This window comes from Eupeodes corollae, chromosome 1, assembly GCF_945859685.1.
Source record: "Eupeodes corollae chromosome 1, idEupCoro1.1, whole genome shotgun sequence".
In the NCBI taxonomy this organism is placed as follows: Eukaryota; Metazoa; Arthropoda; class Insecta; order Diptera; family Syrphidae; genus Eupeodes; species Eupeodes corollae.
In genome coordinates this window covers 164,061,048-164,079,158 of record NC_079147.1, presented here as the reverse complement: position 1 = coordinate 164,079,158, position 18,111 = coordinate 164,061,048, and the positions used below count along the sequence as shown (strand labels likewise).

The 18,111-nt window shown below is 33.2% G+C and overlaps 1 protein-coding gene across 1 annotated transcript in view; it reads right to left on the bottom strand.

Moving 5' to 3' along the window:
• LOC129953812 (IDLSRF-like peptide) overlaps nucleotides 1-18,111 on the bottom strand; it is a 210,949-nt gene that overhangs the window by 33,763 nt on the left and 159,075 nt on the right. Inside the window, exon 3 of the mRNA XM_056067288.1 lies at nucleotides 6,066-6,194. Coding sequence (XP_055923263.1) covers nucleotides 6,066-6,194 — 129 coding nt within the window. The remainder of the gene's footprint in view (nucleotides 1-6,065; nucleotides 6,195-18,111) is intronic.

Genomic DNA, 18,111 nt, shown 5'->3' with positions numbered 1-18,111 from the left:
TTAGGTAGGAACTTACTTGCAAGTTTTTAAAAAATGTTGGTTTTGAAAAATGTTATGTTATTATTAAACTGTGAACATTTTTTAACTTCTAAGCATGCTAGACTCTGTTTTGCATGAAGTAGTCCCTTATGCCCATGAAGGTCCTTTTGCTTTTCGAGCTCAACTTGTATAAGCTTAGACCTACTTGCGTTTTTTTTTTTAACAAAGTTGAAACAACGCGAACGTGAATGTTCCGAGGTTATCAATTAAAATTGTTGTTTAAGTACATTTTGAAAGAAAGTACCATAAACTTTGGTTTTATATACGTCATTCTGTTAGAACTAAAAAACAATATTCGCCAGAACTGCATTTAAGCTAATAATTGTACCTGTTAACATTAGATAACTTTATAATACTTTAGCTATGCATTGCAAACAACAGAAAACAAGGTTAGATATAAATAAAATCACATATCACATACATATATCAGTACTTCGGGATGATATTACGGAATGTATATAAGGACAGCAACATGAGCTGCAAAATACCTTCTGTTGAAAGTTCTGGTGAGAGAATAAACCGTGATATCACAAAGGCTCCAGGCAGCTTAAGTAAAACCTTGTATGCAATTTCAAAAACCAGAATATAGGAAGGTATATTATGTGAACCACGAAAATAAATAAACTTTACGTTCTTGTTTCAACAAATCTTTTATTTCAATCTTTTAAAATGTATCTAGAGAGTTTGTCGGAGAGTTTGTATTAAAATACAATGGCGGTCATAATTTGAGGGACAGCCAATATTTTCAGTTTTTCACACTTTCAAATAAATATTACCAAATAATAGCATGTTCTCTTAGAACAAGATGCTATCCAACGAGGGTACATAAACATAAAAGATGAGTTTTTGCGCATCGCTTAAAAATTTAATTTAATGTTTTGTAAAGTAGGCTGACGAAATTAAAATAACATAATGTGTATCTTAAATTTGAGTTTACATATTTCAAGCGTTAAAATGTCAACTTAAATTATTAGATTACAAAAATATAGATACAAAAACCTAGATGAGAAAGTTTGACAGAAAAATATGATCTTTTTTCGTAGATAAATAAAACAGAATCTGATGTGAAGAATTTTCTTAATTTGATTTTATTTGTCTATTATAACTATCGTTACCGATTTGCTTACTCATAAATTTGAGCTCATGCTAGAAGACAAAATTCCCAGGTGCATGAATTACCTTGGGCCAACATTTTCAAATGTGTCAAGTATTTGTGATTCCTTCGCACACTATTTTAAATCAAGTTACGCTAATTCCAATGCAAGTTCAGCATGGACAGCCGAATATTTGTCTTCTGAATGTAAGACTGATATTGGTTGTTTAGAGTTAAATATTTCCGATATTGAAGATGGTCTCTTGAGTTTAAATGATGACAATAAACCAGGTCCAGACGAAATTCCACCTATTGTTCTTAAAAAATGTGCTGCTTCTCTAGCTGAACCGCTTTTCCTAATTTTGAATAGCTCTTTAAAGAACGGCGAATTTCAACCATCATGGAAGAAATCATTTTTAAACCCTATTTACAAATCAGGGTCTAAACAGCAAATATGTAACTACCGTCCGATTTGTAAATTGTCATGTATTCCAAAACTTTTCGAGAAATTGATATATGAAAAACTAACATTTATAGTTAAGGAACACATTTCACCGTTACAACATGGTTTCGTTGCAAGAAGATCAACAATGACTAATCTTTCTATTTTCTCCAATTTCATTTTAAATAATCTCGAAGAAGGACATCAAATTGATGTAATTTATACCGATTTTTCAAAGGCATTAGTCACTCTATTTTAATTAAGAAATTAAAAAACTTTGGATTTCATTCTATGTTTTTGAAATGGTTGGAATCTTATCTTAAGGGTTGAGTTCAATTTGTTTGCATTGACAAAGTTCTCTCAAAACCAATTTTGGTTTCATCACTTTTTTTCCTAATTTTTATAAATGACTTACTTAGTATTTTCCTTAATTCTAGTCAACTTCTTTTCGCCGATGACCTAAAGTTTTTTAGTTGCATAAAATCTATTAATGACTGTCATCTGTTACAAGACGATATTTTGAAATTATCCCAATGGTGTAAGAAAAACCAATTATATTTAAATGTAGCTAAATGTCAATGTTTTTCTTTTTGCCGCAACTTTTCTGAAATCATCTTTGAATATAATATTGAAAATAAAGTTCTAGAAAGAGTAGGGGAGAAGAAAGATCTTGGTGTTGTTTTTGACTCTAAACTTAACTTTGTTAAGCACATTGAATTTAGTGTAACCAAAGCAAATTCCATGCTCGGTTTTATCAAACGCAATAGCATAGACTATAAAGACCCTTTTACTCTCAAATCGCTTTTTACCTCATATGTAAGACCAATCTTGGAATACTGTTGTGTTATCTGGAATATCTATAATATTCAATCTAAAAGAATTAAAATGGTCCAAAAAAAATTTACAAGATTCACTAATCAAAAATTTGGGTGGAACATCGAAACTCCATCATCTTGAAATAGACGTAAAATGTTTTCTGTGATGTTTATAAGTGACATTTTATCATACCATATCAAATGCCCTTTTTTGTTGTCTTTAATAAATTTGTATGTTCCATCGCGACAACTTCGAATACGTTGTTTGTTTCGAGAAGATGTACACAGAGTTAATTACGCGAAAAATGAACCTATAACCCGCTGTGTCAAAGAAACAAACTTAATTTTAAATTGTATTGATTTTGATTTTCAATTAAATAGATCTTCTTTGAAAAGTAAACTATTATTGTATTTTCATTTTAATTGACTTAACATGTAAATATTTATCTATTAGTCTAATTGTAGATTATTAAATCTCATATTGATGAATAAATAAATAAATAAATAAATAAATAAAAAAAATAAAATGTTTGCCTTTTGAAAATATTTATCGAAAACATTTTTAATTCTTGAATTTCAGGAAATAGATGCATTTAAGTACATTATTTTTCTTAAAATTAAACAAAAACAAATAAGTTGGAAAGAAACTTTAGAGTGCCAAGTACAAATTACGTTGCAGAATCTCTTTTCACTACAGTTATCGATAGATTTAAAGTTTCTATATAACGCTTGTCAATTAGCCATTAGTTTAACCAAAGTGTCACTTTTGCGTTTTCGACACATTTATATTCTTGAAATTCGTATGTAAATCCTAGGTCTAAAGCATCCAAAGCAAATTAATTTTTTAAGATCTTAAAAGTTATAGTACTTAAAAAAAAGTCAATTTTAAAAACAAAAACACAATAAGAAAGCCTTCCACTATTAATGTACGTACAAAATAAAATGAAAATAATATATAAAAATGAATCGCAAAATGTGTGGGTTACTGCATAGCTCAACAACGCCTGGACCAATTTGGACAATTCTTTTTGCTCATGTTCTTTGAAGTTCAAGGATAGTTTTTAAGGCGAGAAAAATTCCTATATTTGCCGGAAAAACGATAAAAACAGCCCTTTTCTTTTTCCCATACAAATGTTTTCTAACTAAAACGTAGTCGACTTAAAGAATTGGACTTCAAGTCATATCAAATAAAAAAAAAATGTTTTGATGTCGATTTGCTGTTGTTTTTCTTCGATCTTCAGTTACCTTATCTACTGAGCTTGCTTTCGTCAACTGATAAACGGCTGAAACAAATCCTTATATCGTGTTTTGTGCAGAGTGTTAGTGTTAGTGTTTGTTTAGTTAGTAATTTAGGTTGAAGAACCCGAACATCTACAAGACAAGCTTATTACCGATCTAATCGTACTGCACAAGAACGTAAGAGACCAAATTGAACGTGAAAGAATTCAGATATCAAAATCGCTTGAAGAGCGAGCTAGATATTAAACTAATGTCTGCTCAAGTTCGATTCTAGCTGATTTCAGTTACGATGTGTCAATTGACTACAGTAACTACCAATATGTTGTTATTGGTTCTATGACCTCGGTTTGCTCACACTGTAAGGCATTGAAATACAAAAACGAAGCTAATGGATTGTGTTGCGGAATAGGAACAGATTCCAAACACTTTTTGACACATATCCAACACTATAACAATTGCTTTCAAATGCCTTCATTTGAGGCAACATATGTATGTAGTTCGGGAAAAATTCATACCAACTTTCAAGGCTTGTATAATGGCAGTTATTCATAATTATTTTAGCGAACAAAATTTGCTATCACCTAAGTTAAGATGTTAATTGATAGATATTAGTTACAACGAAGAATATATATTTTTTAAGATCAAATATTATTTAAGTCTGGTCACTGACAATCCATTAATTTATACCCAATTGCTTATTTATTTTATTTTATAATGTTTGGTACAAAAATTATTTTTTTTTTAAATATGTAGAATGGGAAATCCAAATATAGAAATCAGTAAGAAAATTTACAATAAATAATGATAATGTCAAACAAACTATTGTTTCAACTAGGCCTGACCGCGCTCAATCGCCAATGCATGATGCTTTTAACCAAGAGTTCCACCGAGAAAAACTGATTGAACCCAATAATTTGAAAGAATTAATTCAAACAAATCTTCCACTCTTGAATGAACAACAGAAGTATGTATTTGATACTCTTATGAAAGAAACAAATGACGAAACTGGAGGTATTTACTTCTTAGATGCTCCTTGTGGTACAGGAAAAATGTTTGATTTCAATAATATTAGCAACAATTCGCTTCTAAAATAAAATTGCACTTGCACTCGCTTCGTCGGGAATCGCAACAATCAGCACTAAAATTGCCATTAAATATGCAAAACAATGAAAATCCAACCTGCAACATTTCGAAGAACTCTGCAATGGCAAAGGTTTTGCAGCAATGTAAATTGATTGTTTGGGATGAATGTACATACAAAATCTCTGGAGGCTTTAGACAGAACCTTAAAAGATCTACGAAGCAATAATATCATATTTGGTGGTGCAATGATTTTATTAGCACGAGATTTTCGTCAAACATTGCCAGTGATTTCACGATCAACGCCAGCTTATGAAATCAATGCATGTCTAAAGTCCTCCAATTTGTGGAAACATGTCAAAATGCTTCATTTAAGCAAGAATATGCGTGTCGATTTGCAAAATGAAACATAATCTCTAAACAACTCATTGAAATTGGTAATCGCAAATTTCATGTTGATATGTTGACTGGATGCATTATTTTTCTTCAGTTTTTGTCATTTAACGCACTCAAAAGACGAAGGTATTTCCAGATGTTTCTCAAAATTACGGAAACCATGATTGGTTGACTGAACGAGCTATATTGGCTGCAAAAACAATGATGTAGTAAATAATTGAATTTCAAAATTCAAGAACAAATTACAGGCGAACCGAGGATACATAAATCAGATGATTCGGCTACTAACCAAGATGATTTAGTTAATTATCCACCGGAATTTGCCAGAATTGCCACCTTACAATCTTCAATTAAAGATTGGATCAATAGTTTAAGTGTTGCAAAATATCAACCAACCGCGTCTTTGGAACGGCACACGGTAAGTGATACAAAAATTACTAAACAGCTTGATAGAAGCAACTATACTTAAAAGAAAGTATAAAGGAGAAGATGTTACATTAAAACGCGCATTACAAAGCAGAAAAGTTAGAAGTTACGTCTTTCATTTTTTAATGTAATCGGAGAATAATTTACTTATTTATTTTTATGTAACCTTATAACTCTTTATACTTATGTTGTTAAAATAACCTTTACTATTTGAAAACTTCGGTAAAATTAATTCAAAGCACAAGAAAACTTTGTCCCTGAAATAAAGCCCCTACTGTTCTAAGGTTTGTGCATATTCTCTTCTATTGTAATTTGTTATCAGCTTTCATTGTGGTTTATTTCTGTGAATAAAACAATAGACGTTTTCTATAAAGCTTCTTTATAGCAAATATATAGGTGTGTACATATATCTCCAGCTGAAACATTTGATAAAATTTATAACCATTTCGAGTAACACTGTGTACCTACCTACCGAATGGCGGAGGAAAATATAGAATAAAATATAGATATAAATCAATAAAATAACAAGTTTTACCTGCTGTACAAAGTCGCATATCTTCGTCGTAGCCATCGGAACAATCAGGGGCGCCATCGCATAAATATTGTATTGAAATGCAGTTACCATCGCCAGGACATTTGAACGGTTCATACGGATGGCATGCGTCTGAAAGTATACAAGAGAATTATAGAAAAATTAATTAAAACAAATTGCACACGTTCAAATTATATTTATTTATTGAAACGAACCAAAACGAAACCGTCACGCCTACGAAATTACTCATCATAAATTCAAACAGTTGGCACTAATAGGAGGCAGGTTAGCCGTTAGCCGTTAATGTTGGGTTTATACTCACATTCATATAAACTTGAAATTTGAGCTGACTTTGATCTATGCCTATGCATGTGTACGTGTAGTACCTAAAGAGTTTAATTATTTATGTATAAATGGCGTTAGTAGACCTTTTGCCAACATTATCCTGCCTCATGCCTGCCAACCAACCCAATGAACTACTTTCAAACAACGAGTTCGAGGTCATTTTAAAATAGGATAGGTTAAAAGTGGGTGTTAAAAAGTATTCATACAATGTCATAAAGTCAAGTCTCATAGTAAAAGATTTATCCGCTTCCCTTTTCGCTAATTAAGGCTGTGATTGTGACCCAAATTTCAAATAGTGCGGCAGGAACTTTGTCCCTTATTATGTTTGTTTTAGGAACATGCAAGTGATTTTGGGTGCTGTTTAAGATTCGTAGTATCTTTAAAACGTTGAATGGAAAATGATTTAAATGTTTGTTTTTTGGTTGTTTTAATCTGAATTCCATAGAAAGTGTCTCGTAAAGGACAGTCCAAACTGAATATGGGGATAGGCTTCTTTGTCCCGAATCATTAAGGTTTTGTATTAAAAACTGTTTAAATTCAATTTCGAAAAACTACTACTTTCATTCGGTTTTTCATTCAACTTATTTTTAATGTTTTTGTCATTTTATAATAACCATATGCCAGGACAGAACGTCTGAAGCCGTTCGTCAACAACCTGGTAGGTCCTTATCAGTGTGGCTTTAGACCAGGAAAGTCCACTATCGACCAAATATTCAGACTACGGCAGATCTTGGAAAAAAAAACCCAGGAACTTCAAATCAATACCCACCATCTCTTTTAAAACCGTGTATAACAGCATCTACACGGAAGAGCTCTACAGAGCAATGTCTATTTTTGGCATCCCTGTCAATCTTATCCTTTTGTTTAGAATGAAGATGGAGAATGCATGCTGCTCTGTCAAGGTCAAAAAAGATCTCACCGATGCATTTGATGTCAAAAAAGGTTTCAGAAAAGGCGATGCACTGTCATGCGACTTTTTTAATATCGTTCTGGAAAGAATTGTGCAAAATTCAGCCATCAATACTAGAGGCACAATCTTCAAAAGGTCCACCCAACTACTCGGATACGCAGATGATATTGACATATTTGGAAGATCAAAGCGTGATGTCAGTGGAGCGTTTTTGAACATTGCGACGGAAGTGAAGAAGATGGTTTTAGTGGTCAGTGACCAGACCAAGTATATCCTATCATCAAAAAAGGACATTGAACAACGACGTGTTGGAAAAAACTTCACCATGGACAGCTATAACTTTGAGGCAGTTTAGGACTCTGTCTACCTAGGCACCGCTATTAATGCAGACAACGACACCAGCGCTGAAATCAAGCGAAGAATAACTCTTGCAGATCGCTGCTTCTTTGGACTTAGAAGGCAATTGAGAAGTAAAGTCCTCTCTCGAGCATTTAAAATCACCATCTATAAGACTCTCATCATCCCGATTCTCATTTATGGCCTGGACCCTGTCAAAGAAAGAAGAAAAATTCTTCGGGTGATTTTTAGTCCCGCATGCATAGATAGAGAGTTAAAGTCCAACGACTTAGATGGCTAGGTCATGTAGAGCGGATGGACATCAACGCTCCAGCCCGAGAGGTCTTCGAATCCAATCTGGAGGGACGGCGCGGCGCAGTAGAGGAAGGCCGCTACTCAAGTTGCGCACTCAGGTGGGTGAAGACCTCAACCAACTTGGCAATGGAAACGGCTAGCTAGTGACCGAGCCCTCCCCGGACTGTAGCGCCACCTTAAGAAATAAAGTATATGCCATAACAGAACATTTTAAGTAGAGAACTTTCATAAGCTTTGCAATTTCGATAAAAATTAATAAACACTTTGATATTTACACCTTAAATACATGAAGACAACAAATTTTAAGACTTCTTTTCTTTGTTCTTAAAGTTTCTTAAATGGTATACATTTTAACACAGTCCTTTTTCAGACGAGGAGCTCGAAATTAATAAAAACAAAGTTTTATCGTAATAAGAATTAATTGTATGTAATATTTTATTTCTGAAAGTAACAGAGTTCATAACCTAACCTAACCTTGCACTCCTCGACTTGCTCATAAAGGTTAACTTTCATAATGAAATGTTAATTAAGAATAGACGCAGAAAACAGAAAATAAAAACTAAAATGCCGACATTTTCAATGTAAAGAGTGCAAACTGTGGCATCAAAAGTGAGACAGCTATATTGCTGCATTTAGGCATGTTTATGTTTATGAAGTAAGATCTGTTTATGTTTATCAATGAAGTTAAGATCTGTTTCGTTCTGAACTTAAGGGCGTTCTTCCACAAACAGAAATAAGCTTAAATCGAAAGTTATATCCATTTGCAATGTAATTAGATTGTTTTGAATAAAACACACCTTTCTTAAAAGGATTCTATAATTTCGCCTCTTAATGTACGCAAAGTACATATACTCGTAAGTTAGTCTCATTTCTCAAAACAGTTTGGACTTATTTCACCAATATTTAAATTTTTAATTTAGGTGGTGCAACTGTCCTTTGAGAACTGGGAGTGATGGTTTCAGGGATGGAGGGGACCCACAGTTTTTGTCCAACGAAGAAAGGATCCAAATGCACCCATTTTCGGTAAGAGATGCCAAAATCCATTCAATGCCTTTGAAATACCAAGTGTAACAATGTAAAGATTTGTTCCACGTTTCGGTATAATTAGCCTTAGATCACCAGGGTACCTATTGCTACAAAAGCCATACTGCCGGTCTTATAGAAACTTCCGTTCTTTGAGATATTTCTTAAGCTGATAATTAATCAGCGTTTCCGCGACCTTGGAAAGAATGGACTTGAGTGCTATTGGACGATAGTTAGAGGGTGAAGAGGATTTACCTTTTTTAAAGATTGGCTGGACAAATGATGTTTCCATAGACGCGGAAAGAGACTTGGTTGAGTAGGGCAGATGGAAAAGCTAAAGCAGTGATTTTGGCTGCGTTTAAAAACCTCCCTTTAGAACAATTTTTAGAAAGGTGATAAGGCAGAAATACCAAACTACAGCTTCACTACAAAAGTTTCATGCATTTTTAATTTTGTTTACTGTTGTTGTATTTTTAAGTAAAAATCTTACTTGCGAACAGAAACACGAATTAGTTAGAAAAATATTAAAAAATGTGCTAACGCTTTAGAACGAGGTTATGAATTTGACTGCGTATACACTGACTTTTCTAAGGCTTTTGACCAACGCAATTATTTTATTCAAACTTAAAACTTTTGGTTGTCCCTCCTTTTTCTTAGTTTGGAACACAAATATTACTTTGAAAAGAGATCCTACAAAGACAAATTTAAAAACTTTCTTTCGGAAACTTTTGCTGCTGAATCCTGTCTATATAAACATATCTTCGTTGCACTAAAAATAAAATCAAAAGTGTATTCGATGTTGTATTTCGCAGGAAAAACTCTGTCGCGTCTTCACTTTTAAGGATTCAGATATTCATTTTTATACTTGGTTGTCTAAAACGCTGGTCCAACGAATATAATGATTCATATGCGAATCTTTCTTTGTATAATATGTTTCACAAGTATGGACTCTCTTTTACGAAATGTATTCATTTAAATAATTGCATTTAAATATTAATTAATTTAAATTTGAATCTTTAATAGTTTTGGAAACAACTTTTTGACTTTTGTCGCCAGCTAAGAGAACTACCATCCCTCCCATGATAGCCCGGTTGTTTTTTATGTCTTTTTGTGTACGATCTAGTGCTTCAACTGCTTTTTTGTAGGACATTGTACATCCATCCCAAACCAACAGTTCACATTGCTGCAACATTGTTCCACGCTCACTACTTTTACTGATATTACATATTGGCGTTTCCTCATGAGCTAAGTTCAACGGCAGTTTCAGAACCGAATGCACTGTCAATTCACCACTAAGCAGCGTAGCTTCTATTCCGGGGAAGCTATTACCAAACCAACTCAATTGATTTTGCGAATTTGAGCTAACAATGGATTTTAAAGAAAAGTTTTGCCTGTGACTCCAGGACCATCTAAAAATAGAAAACCACCTTTTCCGCTGAAAATGTTGTGTATAATTTTGTGTCAAAAACTATTTTTTGTTCTGAATTTAAAAGTGGAACATCGTCTGTTGTTATCTGCTCTAGAGCGACAATATCATAATTTAATTCTCGAACTAAATCACTGTTCACTTCCCCAATTTTCTGTGGTCTGATCATCCTAAATTCAGTCAAATCTTTCCCTGTAATATTTATAACGTGATATTCTACAAAAGGTGATTTCCCGTAATACGAATTTTTTAGGAGTGAAATCGATCAGGTTCCCCGGAAAGTATTTTTCCCCATTTGAATGCGTTGTTTAACCGAGGTCAAAAGTAACTCATATACTTTCTTAAGTATCAAACTATCTCCTTACCAAATTTCAAATTTCTGTCCAATAGTTAAGGCGTAAAAGCGATTTGAATTTTTCTAATTTCGATATTCATAATAGAATTGTTAAGACAACGGATTCGTTACAAGAACAAAACGTACTTTCAAACCGTTTAACTTTTTGAGTTGAAAACGAATTTAGCATAGAGGTGAAATCTAACAACTCCTGAAGATTTACTTCATAAATTAAGATGGCCTCAAAAAGCTTATATATTATACTAGCGGTCCGTCACGTCTTCGCACGGGTAGCATAAATATGTACAGATATTCAAATTAAAAGCATTGTTAATTAAATCGACCCTGAATCACTGAATTAGAAAAAAATTGTATCCTAATCTTAAGCCTCCCGTACACTACGTTGGCTGTTGTATTTATTTGTAGGTGGCAACAAAACGTATTGATTTTCAGGAAATCCTGAATTACTAAAATCGGTCTAGTACCTTTTCACTTTATTCGTTACATACAAAAATACAAATCTTTCCTCTTTATAATATTAGTGTAGATGATACGTTCATTTTGAAGTCGGGTCTAAACTACGGCCACCAACACAAAGGTTAAAAGTGCAATTTTTAACTCCAGTAACTTAATAGAGTAGTGTTACAAAAGTTCCCATTTTTTTCATTCATTTGGTTTTCGAAAAATAATAATTTACAAATGCTTGAAAATAGATCTTTAATCTGTTAGCTTTTAGTGTCATTCAAAGTCAAAGTTGAAGTTCAAAGTCGTACCAAATGAGGTCAATTGAATTGCTCTTATCAAAAAGTCCATAGAGAAAATAAATTCGAAAAGTTATACTTTCAATTACTGGAATACAAGTACACGCAAAAGTACGAGTATGTATATAATCAGGTTTAAGGCATGCTTAAATGAAGGAATGATAGCTAAAAGTGAAAAGCCTATGGGAAGGATTTAAATGAGGAATCTTCCACTTCAAAGAGCTCTTGTTAGCTCTTTTATTTTTGATTAAAAACAAACGAATATAAATTTGTATGTACATACCTAAGGAAAAGTTAATAAAAGTCTGTTTGATTCGAATTCACTTCGTTTATTTAAGGGATACTGTGATGGGGTTTGTTCTGGGAATTTTCCTTCAGACCGATATTATACCTAACACCGAAGGGTTACATCTCATTTTTCGATTGTTTTAGCTGTAAAAATAACAATCGATTCAATGTAAACAAATACCAATGTTAATTTATAAACAAAGGTAAACCAAAAATTCAATCGATATTCTTAACTTTTAAGACTCATCCTATTGATATTCGAGTGGAATTCGATAGGAAACAAAAGTTTCTAAAGCAAATCACTTCCAACATTATAAACTTACAAATGAACCTTTCAACTTCTATAAAGGGTGGATATAAATAGTAAAAATGTTCTTATTGAAGCATTAATTTCGGATTTTGTCATCGTGTTGTAAAGAAAACCCTACACAGTTTCTCGATTGTACAATTAATTATAAAGTAATTCAAAACTCAAGACCTTAAATAACTGAACAATAGTTTTTAAAGATGTCTTTTTTGAATTTTAGGTACTTAACAATGTCTACAACGACATATTTTATTTCAAGGAAAAGTACAATTTGTGAATGCCTGGAAACTTCTTTTTATAAATGTGAATCTTTGAAGGAACATTTTCAATGACCATGTTTATATTAATTAAAAATTAAGAACTCTTGAACAAAAAGAAATGAGCTGCTACGCTAATGATGCTAATGAGATATAAAATGCTGCTCTAGAAAATATAATTATAATAAGTAGTAGGTATGGAGAAATTTAAATTCAGATACTGGACGAAACAGCTATGCTCTGCTTTCGACTTAGTCTTTTTTTGCAGTGCTATGCAAATCGGATTTCAAATTTAAGGATCGATTTTCATGGGATGTAAAAATATAAAGGTTGCGAAGTTGTTAAATAGACTTCGTGCGACGGGAATCAATAAAGCTTAGATTCTTATTTTTACAATACATTATAACATAACGTATAAAGGGTTTTATAGATGTGAGATTTTTAATTTCAATTTTAATTTGTTTTTCGGAGTTCGTCATTTGACAACTGTCGCTTGATTTATTCTAGTTCAAATTCTTTAAGCCATTGACACATAATATTACTCTTATATAGACTATGAAATCAAACAATTTGTTCATAGAAATTATTTAATAAAAAGTATAACGAAAGTTAAAATCAAAATCATTTAAGTGGTTCATAGGTTCATTTAACGCATAATTGGATCTATGACTTTCTTTATAAAATAAATTTTGATTTCTAAGGACACGACTCGGAGCATTAAAAAAAACATCTAGCAAAAACAAGTACTAAATGCGAAAAGACAATATATCCCTTATAAAAATAATCGAATACATCTTGCGTTGACTCTCAAGAGTATACCAGCCAATAAGCTGACATTTTATAAGTGGAACCGCATCAGATATTATAAATGCAACTAGCAGATCGAAGGATGAATTTTGTGATGTAAGGGTGCCAAGATGCTATAAGTTGCTGATTCGTTGGATGCAAGAGTTTTGAATGGAAACTGCCAAGGAGACCCAAATGAGGCGTATGCGTCTGCTTGCTCAGTGATAGATTATTGTTTTGTGTCAGGAAAGTGGACTGCAATTATGAAGGATTTTAGGATATCTACACAAATTTTCTCTGACCACTTACCGTTTGACATCACTTGTTAAGTCTCAAGTGCAGATGATAATGTACACACTAAGCAACTTGGATTACTACCAAAATTAAAATAAAGAGATACATTTATAGCTATTTACCAAAATAATCTGAACATGGAACTTTAGAAAAGAAGAGTAGAGAGCATCCTAACGCAAATGGAGGACCTAACTCAAATTATAATTGGAGCTGTGCTAGAAAGTACCAAAGGAAAAAGAAAGGATACTGGCAAATAATTATGATTCGATGCTGAGTGCCGGAAAGCCAGACAAATTCTTGCGCCTCCTAAGGAAGCACAATACAGATATCTTTAAAAGTATGTACGCAGCAGCTAATAAAAGCTTTAAGAAACTCTGTCTATCTAAGAGAAAACAACTGGAGTACAAAAATGTTGCTATCTTGAATTCATCAAAATCTTCTGAAGATTTTTATAAAGCCGCAAAACCTATCACTGGAAGAACCAACACAATTTCAGCAACATTGCATGCGTTTGAGCTCCTTGAGCATTTTAAGAGCCTATTTAACACTTCGATATTCTCTCCGCTTACGCCCTATACAGCCCCTTTTTTAATGATGATTTCTTAGATGCGCCGTTTACAACTGACGAAGTACGGAACGTAATAGATTAATCAAAGGCGGGAAAAGCTGCAGGTGACGACCGAGTATCATCAGAATTGCATAAAAATTGTTTTCAATTTGTAGCCTCCTTTAAAAAAATATATATAATATAATATTTGAGACAGCAACTGTTCCAAAGGATCATATGATAATCCCGAAAATTACAGAGGCATATTTTTTTTGAATACATCCGCGAAGCTATTTAGTGCTCTGATTTTGAATAGGCTTACGCAGCTGGTAAATGGCAAGGAAATACTGTGCGAATTTTAAGCTCAGTTTATGAGTAACTACTTGACCTTATATCAATTATTCACCCTCTTTAATATTGCGAAAAGCTTCAAACGAAGGAAGACAAAACTGTATACTTTTTTCGTCGATTTTCGTTCAGCTTTTGATACAATCGCACGTCAAGCACTCATTTATAAGCTATATAAATTAGGAATATCTTCCAAAATTGTAGTTCTATTAAAAGCAATGTACGAGAACAATGTGTGGGATGGAGAGTTTGTTTCCGAGGAGTTCACAGCACAAATGGGAATGAAACAAGGATTTGTCTTAAGCACTCTACTCTTTATCTTGTTTATAAATGATATCGTAGAAGCGACCGGTGGAGGAATCCAGTTTGGAAACATACGAATACCTGGGGTGGAATCGGGTAAGGTGATTTGTGATAGGTGACAGTCACAATCAACAAATTCGGTCTGTGTAAGGTGATAGTCACCGGTGACAATCACGATTTGGTGACTTTTTCTGGTGACAGCTCTTTAGTTGTCACTTTCATGGGAAATTGAATTCTATTTTTAGTTGCTGAAATTTCAAGACAATAGGAATGTGTTTGTGCCTTTGATTTTACATTCTGAAAATGAAAATATTAATCATAATAGAAATGTCCGGCTCTTGAGGATTAACCTCCGCTATAAAATAAACATTCTTGATCTTCCAAGTCCAAAGTAAGTACGCATATGTGCTATATATGCGGTCAACACAAATTCCCCCTATTCTTCGATTAGCCGTGACTTTAAATTTTCTTGGAGGTGGTGGCTACCAAAGGCAAGTTGGCGCTGACTGGTCAACTCCAATGGGCCAAAGTACTGTTTGTGAGGTTATTTCTTTGACCTTAAAACAAATGGAGAGGGAATTGTGCCCGCTTATAATCAAATTTAATCAATGGGCTTCAGAAGCAACAAAAATGTTCTGCGAAAAATATCAAATTCCTGGAGGTAGGATTTTGTTTCTTAGTAAAAATAAACTAGTTTTTTATTACTTGTTTTTATTTTATTATTTGTTTCCTAGTAATCGGCTGCGTTGATGGGAGTCATATTATGATTCTCCGCCCTTCGGAAAATGAGCATATGTATTTCAATAAAAAAGAAAGACATAGTGTAAACGCTATGATCGTAAATCAATTTTTTGATTCATTAATTTTTGTTGCATAGATCTGCAACGAGAACAGAAAAATTCTGGTAATAAATGCAAAATATGGCGGGAGTGCTCACGACAGCTTTGTATGGAGACAGAGTGCTCAACGAGAATAGTTAAATGCTGACTATTGTGCAGCTACTTGGTACATCAAAACTTGCTTCAGATCGGTTTTTGAATACAACCACTGAAATTGTAACAAATGTCAGTGAATTTCTTTTAAAGTGATACCAAATTCTAAACAAAATTTGGTAATCACCTTACACAGACGCAAAAATTAGTTTGATCACTTTTTATGATCACAAAGGTGACAATCAAAAATCACCTTAGCCGATTCCACCCCTGCTTTATTGTTTGCTGCTACATAGTTTATCTGACTGAATCTGTAGATGGAATGCAGCGAACGATGTATCGTCTTGAAAGCTACTGTAAACTTTGGAATCTGTCCGTCAATCTGGAGATATCTAAAATGATGATCTTCAGGGAAGGAAATGGTAGGCACGCAAACAACGAAAAATGGAGATGGCGAGGAAAATATGTTACAATAGTGCGGGAGTATAATTACTTAGCAAACCTCAGCATGAGAAAACATTTTCAAAGTAATGCAAAAGGGCAGTTTCTTAAGTGTGGAACCGAAGCATTGATAATAAATACATTGATCATAGTTAGAAATTAAAAGTTTTTCGTGCGACTGCTACCTCCGTACTGCTTTATAGGGCACAAGTTTGGGATTTTGGGGAATTCGAAGAACTCGAAAGGTTTCTGAGGTATTTTAAAAAGGATTTTTTGATTACCAGCTTGCACACCAAACTATATGCTACATTTAGAAACAACCGTTTCACCTTTATTTTTCAACACTCTTAAGATGCACTTTGAATATAATATTAAAATATTGGAGATGGATGAGGTTACCAAAACAAATAATGCAACCCACCTTAACTACTAGCGGAAATCTTGTCATGAAGTGGGAGGAGCTGGAAAATGTTCTTGGTGAAAACTCTCGAATTTCTTCCGAAATAAGTTCTATGGACCTAAGTAACGTCTTTAATGGGATCCTTGAGACTATAAGCCACATTTATTATGAAAAATTTAAAACGGAAGCACAAACATCACAATACAAAATGATCTGACGTACTTTCAAAACAGCTTTTTACTCAACATAATGAGCGTAGTATTCAAAGCAAGAGGCGAAATCATCAATTTAAACTTTGTACCACTTCGGCCGGACCTTCCAATTTCGTGTGATCTTTGCAACCTCAAGAAGAGAGAGGATATATATCATTGCCAGATTTCCCATCCTAAAAATATTATATATTTAATAATTTGCAGTTTTTATTTAAAAGTGATGAGAGCGAAGAATCAAACAATTCAATTTTATGATAATTCAAGTTCCAGTTGTAGCTCTACAACTTCTGAAAATGTTCCTGCAAATCACCAAAAAATTAAAAACTTTTTGGAAATAATTCAAAGCTATTCCGATGGAGACTTTAAAAAACACTTCAGACTTCATAGAACCACCGTCCACATATTGATAGGTATGCACTCAGTTTTACTCAAACAATATATTTATGTTTAGATGCTAATGTATTTAAAATGTATTTTAGATCGGTATAAGCATTTACCACGATTCAATTCGTCACCAAAAAGAGGTCTGCCGAAAACTTTGTAAATGTCTTTGTGGAGAACCGGGGAGTTTGCACGACAGCCGACTTCTCCGAAGATCGGATTTATATAGAGTTTCATTCGAAAGGACCGAAGAGCGTTTTCCTTTTAACTCATTCCTGCTTGGTGACTCGGCATATCCATGTCTTGAATGGCTGATTCCACCCTTCAAAGACAATGGGAATATGACAGATGCTTACCGCAGATTCAACGAAATTCATTCTTTTTGGCGAATAGTAATTGAACGCTTGCATACTACATAACATGTGTGTAGACAAAAACGATGAGTTAGAGGAAAGCCAACAGCATGAATCTTTTGCAGAGCTTGATTCTTATTCAGGAACTTCAAGCACTTCAAGGCGGCAGCAGTTAATGGAAGATTTAATCAATAGACATATAATTTCATTGAGATGGTTCAGACGGTTCTGAGTTCTAATTTATGTCACCTAAGTGTTTCTTACAACTATTTTCAATTTTAAATGATTTCAAAAAATTCTCATGTAAAAGTATTTTCAACATTTTTTCCTGCTGCAGCTTTCTCGATTTTATTTATATTTTTTGACATTTAAAGCAGGGTTGCCCATAGAACATTTGGGGATAATAATACCCATAAATTATGTCAAATATACATTTTTTTAGACTTAATTATTTGAGTTTCACCAATTAATATCTAGTTTTGTTAAAATATTTAATTATTTCTTGGATTATATACCAAATAAATAAATATAAAGCTTCTCGCTTTCTATGTAAAAAAATATTTTATTTCAGTCAAATGGAAATGTTTATATAACAATACAGATTTTATTTAATTTGTTTGCAATGATACCAACACTTTTTTATGACAAGAGTTACTCTTGGAGAATTTGTCGATTCCTCGCAAGGCAGAGATCGAACCCAAGACCTCTGGCATGATAGTCCAACGGAATAACCATCATACCACGGGTACT